This window comes from Carassius auratus, chromosome 11, assembly GCF_003368295.1.
Source record: "Carassius auratus strain Wakin chromosome 11, ASM336829v1, whole genome shotgun sequence".
NCBI lineage: Eukaryota > Metazoa > Chordata > Actinopteri > Cypriniformes > Cyprinidae > Carassius > Carassius auratus.
Window position 1 is genome coordinate 15,702,054 of NC_039253.1, and position 4,922 is coordinate 15,706,975.

General features: G+C 36.7%; 1 protein-coding gene across 1 annotated transcript; it reads right to left on the bottom strand.

The window, feature by feature from the left end:
- Positions 1-604: 604 nt before the first annotated feature.
- Positions 605-2,943, bottom strand: LOC113111184 (probable G-protein coupled receptor 25). The gene has a single exon (XM_026275696.1). It carries the CDS (start codon positions 2,235-2,237, stop codon positions 1,101-1,103), a length of 1,137 nt encoding a protein of 378 aa, XP_026131481.1. The 5' UTR covers positions 2,238-2,943; the 3' UTR covers positions 605-1,100.
- Between the last annotated feature and the right edge of the window lie 1,979 nt (positions 2,944-4,922).

The following is a 4,922-nucleotide window of genomic DNA, read 5'->3' on the forward strand; positions in this document are numbered from 1 at the left end:
TTTCAGAAACAGTATTCTCAAATTTTTTCGAAGATGAAAACTGTTGACCTAAGTTTGCCTTTTGAGCGGTGCACACAAGGACCATTTTGCTTCAAAACTTGCTGTGTGATTCATTTCGAAGAGGAACTGTGATGCCATGCCACAAAGTGTGAACGATTGAACTCTCAATTCTCACAGCAGCCCACTCAAGTTTCTCATGAGAACATTTATCTAGAATAAAATGAAACCTTTGTTCTAAAGCCATTTGCCACCCTCAGTTGTTCAGTGATTGTAGCTATGATGACTGATCAGTACCATGATTTTGAAGTGGGACCCTAACAGTCCGAAGAACGGTAGGCGATTTTGCTGTATAATGAGAGTTAAAGGCTAGTTAAATGTTTCTAAAAACGATTTGAATTTAAGAGATTGCATATACAACGATTGAAGTTTTTTGTTTATGCTACAGTATTCTTAATAAAAATGAAAAAGACTTTAATAACTAAGAAATTTTATTACATTGCATACATATACAAGCAAATAGAAGAAAGAAACCATTTATTTGAAAGCTGTATCTAGGAATAGTAGAAACTAAATAAATTGTTAATATTTTTTTTAATGCAGGAAATTAAATACAGAAATGTAGAACTTTGCTGAAAAAGTTATATAAAATAAATGCAAAAATGTATGTATTATTTAATTGCTTTGCATACATAGACTTAACTTAAAAACAAATCCATTTATTTTAAAGCTGCATATAGGAAGAGTTTAAACATAATACATTGTGAATATTTACGATTGTCACTAAATTGCAATACAGTCACCTCATGATGTTAGGATGTCAATTATTACTGTGTGAAAATACCTAAATTAATCTTGTATACTAAGTGATGTTCACCCATACATAATCTATTGTATGTAGGAAATTAAATATTCAAATGTATAGAACATAAAAAAAAAAAAAGTAAAATAAATGCAATATTCATATTAAATGCTCTGGGTAATTAATTAATATCAAATTTTAGCAAATGCATAAAACAAAAGATCCTAACATCTACTTTATTTGATAATTTCAACGATGAAGAAAGAGAGCATTCTGAAAACAGCAAACTGAAAAACAGTTTTCAGTCCTTCTGAGAAAGAGAGAAAAGCCGCCCGCGGGTTGATGTATTTCCAGAATAGGTCTCAGATGTCCCGTTAGAGAGAGAATTCGAAGAGATGTAGCTCTGGTGCACCTCTCCTTGACCCAGACAGCTCAGACACAATTTCGAAGCCCTGCGCCTGAAATGCTGATCCAAAAAGAAGTAGATGGCTGGATTTACACAGCTGTTGAGAAATGCCAGGCAGCAGGATAGCACTAGACCATTACCTACAACCGACATTGTTTCCCCGCTAAGATCTCCGGTGCTCATCAGTATGATAACCTGCATGGTCTTGAACAAATTGAAAGGTAGCCAAGAGATCAGGAAAGCTGCAATTATGGCAAACACAATCTTGAGCGAATGTCTGCGTCTGGCTTCTGCACGTGAGTTTGTGGCCATATGAGAGTGACGCCGCAGGTTAATCAAAATTGATCCATAACAGAGGCAGAGAATCAGTACAGGAAGCAGGAAGGTTAGAAATATGGTCAGGAGATTCATGCCTTGGACAAAAGAGGATTTCGAATCCTCTGAACACATATTGCCTGTCAGCCGACGGTAGACCAATGATGGGATTCCCAAGAAGAAAGAAATGATCCACACGGCACAACAGGTGATCTGCACACAGTTGCTGCTTCGCAGAAACTGAGAGTCCATGAGGCGCACGACAGCCAGGTATCGGTCTATACTCATACACGTGAGGAAGAAGATGTTGGAAAAGCGGTTGACCGCAATGATAAAGCTGCTGATCTTGCATAAGGTTTCGCCAAAGGGCCACTCCTCAAATCTGGCCGCAATTGCCCACAGTGGCAATGTGAAGACAAACACAAGATCGGCTAATGCCAGGTTTATCACGAAGGTGTCCACCAGACGTCCATTCTTTTTTCGCCGCTGTCCGATGACCACAATGACGAACAGGTTCCCCAAGAAGCCAATGATGAACATGATGAGGTACAGCACAGGAATGTAGATATTGGACATGGGCATCAGTACGGAATTGTTCTCGACAGTGATGTAGTAGTCGTAGTCATCTGTGGAATTCATTGAAAAATCATGAGTATAGGCCTCACTTGTGGAGCTCATTGTAACATCAGAGTATGCCATCTCTGTGCTGCTTGCCATCTGTGCACGAGTGATGGGCAAAGTAGAGAAAATGTAGCCTGTCACATGCTTAGAAACCACAAGCTGCAATAACAGTCTCTCTCTCTCTCTCTCTCTCTCTGTTTCCTTAAAACTTTTAAATATATCACAAAGAGGCGCATTTTTTTTAACTTATGGTTCTGAAATGAGAATTACTGAGTTTACGGAGAGTTATTTCCACCATGTCAATATAGATAATTTGAGGGACTTGACTTATTGTTAACTGGGTCTTGAGTGTAGTTACTTTTTAAAAAAGCAGTTTTTCTTCAACAATTGATGTGAGAATCTTAACACAAATTTTTTTCATGAGATCTTTTGTCATGGCATTAAAGAATGTTTAAGCAGTTTTCTCATGTACGCACAATCACTTCCTCTTAGGAAGACGCTCAGAGGATGCACCAGTTGCAAAAAGAAGTGAGAAAAATGATGTACCACTAGGTTGGTGAGATTTATTTTAGTAATTTAGATGTGCAACAACCTGAAGAAAAAGAGTGTGTGAGGTGCAGAGCTTATTTGAGAAGTCTTCTGAGTTGCTGTGGTTTCCTGGTGTTCACAGGGCTACCACACATTTTTCAACAGTTAATGAACTTTTTTCCCCTGACAAATATAACAACCAGATAGTATAGGAATGTTTGATACAGGACTACTTTATAGCTTTCCATCACAAAAAAATAAATAAATTAAAAAAATAAATAAAAAATAAACGATTATGTAAAAGAGATAAATAAAATGACCATGTAGAGGTACGGTATTTGGCAAGGCCGTAGTTGGGGTTTGCTGGGCCATGGTGAAGGCTGTACCAGTGGGCCCTGTTTGAAATTGTTTAATTTGTATGTTCGTTCATTTTTATTTATTTGTGCTATTTAAACAATGTTTACGTTTTTTTCAAGTTTGGTCAAATAGGTGTCCAGGTACAGAAACCAAATAATTAAATGTAAAATAGCACTGGATAGTTTTCAAGGTAAAATTAAATATACAATCAAACCAAAATTTATTCAGACACCTTCAACATTTCTCACATTATTACAGTTTTATTTGCTATTGCTTCTAAAATGGTTATAAAATATGACAAGAACTTAGAGTTAAACTCTAAACAAATTTGTCTTGATAATGTCATAACTTTGATAGGACTGTATTTAATGCATTACAATCAACCAAAACTACAGACAACTGCTATTATGACAATATTTACACAACTATCATTACTTTGTTGACCAATTACCAAGCAATGCTTCATTTTGTTCAGACTGTGGTGTAAGGTTGCATTAGCAAAACAGGTGCCATTTTTAAGGTATAATTTTTGGTGCCAATTTTATATATATATATATAACATTTTTATCAATTTCACTAGTAGTTCACTGTATGAAGATTCTTTGGGTATAATATGTCACAGTTCGCTTAATTTTGCTATAGCCTACTCACTTACATAAATGTATCATAGTGTCCTGTACCTACTAGTAAAAAAAAAATATATATTTTTTCATTTTCTTGTATTAACATTACAGCAGCTAGTAGCTAAATTAGGCGCGGTCACTTTAACAGACGATGAACACATCAAAAATAATTTTTTTCCTCAACTCTTTACTTTCACTTAAGAAATAACTGGCAGATATTTCGAGCATACTTTCCAAGGCGGGTATTTTGACATATTTTGTATGTATTTGTCGACACAAAAACAAAAAGAAGCAAATTCGGTGTTCAAGTGTTTGAGACGCAAGACGGAAAAAAAGAGTGATTTTAAGTATAGGGTCTATTCTAATTCTCACTTTGAATTTACATGCGTAATTTTTCCTATCTGACCGTTCTCTTTCTCTCTCTCTCTCTCTCTCTCTCTCTCACACACACACACACACACACGCACACATTATATGTGTGTATATAAATCCTTTTTTTATTTACCATGCTTTTAATTTCCTACAAGGTATTTGATTGGCTTAGAATGATAAAACTCTTTCCAATTACAGTGACTGCTGTCCTATTTAAGTGGCGGTTTGAATGTTGGTTTTAATGTATCAAACATGGAATCAAAACCAAGAAAGGGCGAGAAAGCCAAACTGGACAGAGGGACAGTGTTTACTGTCAGCCCAGTTAGTGGATGAACACAAGGCCATTCTTAAAGGAAAATCTGGGCCGGGTGTCACAGCAAGGGACAAAAGCAGACATGGGAGCGTAGGACAAACTATTAACGGTTCATTCCCCCTGCTTGTGTGCACCTATAAGCCTGCTATGTTCATAAATGCAGTTTTTTGAGCCTGCAAGCTGGGAATGTCCAGTGGAAACGAAATGAACTGCGACACAATAAGATGTTCTGAAAGTGCTGTAATTGTTTGTGTGATCACTCTGCTTACAGAAGGTTGTGACAGACCCAAATCATCACTATTGCATTGTTGCATTTCCCAGTTGCCAAATATCGTGATGTAGTGATTACTTTAATTTCTGGCACTATGGCATTTCTGCGTTGTGTTGGAGATGTTAGCACATCTCTAATAAGATCAGTCACAAACATGATCCCTGCACGATCTAATCTATAGCGTCTTATTAACTCACTGTCATCCATTGTCTGCAACACGTTTCTTCTGCCTCTTCGTCTTTCTGCCATTTTCTCCTCTGCTAAAGAAACTCTTATAGCCTCTTAAAAGTCCTCATCTGTGCTCCTAACAAGTTTGA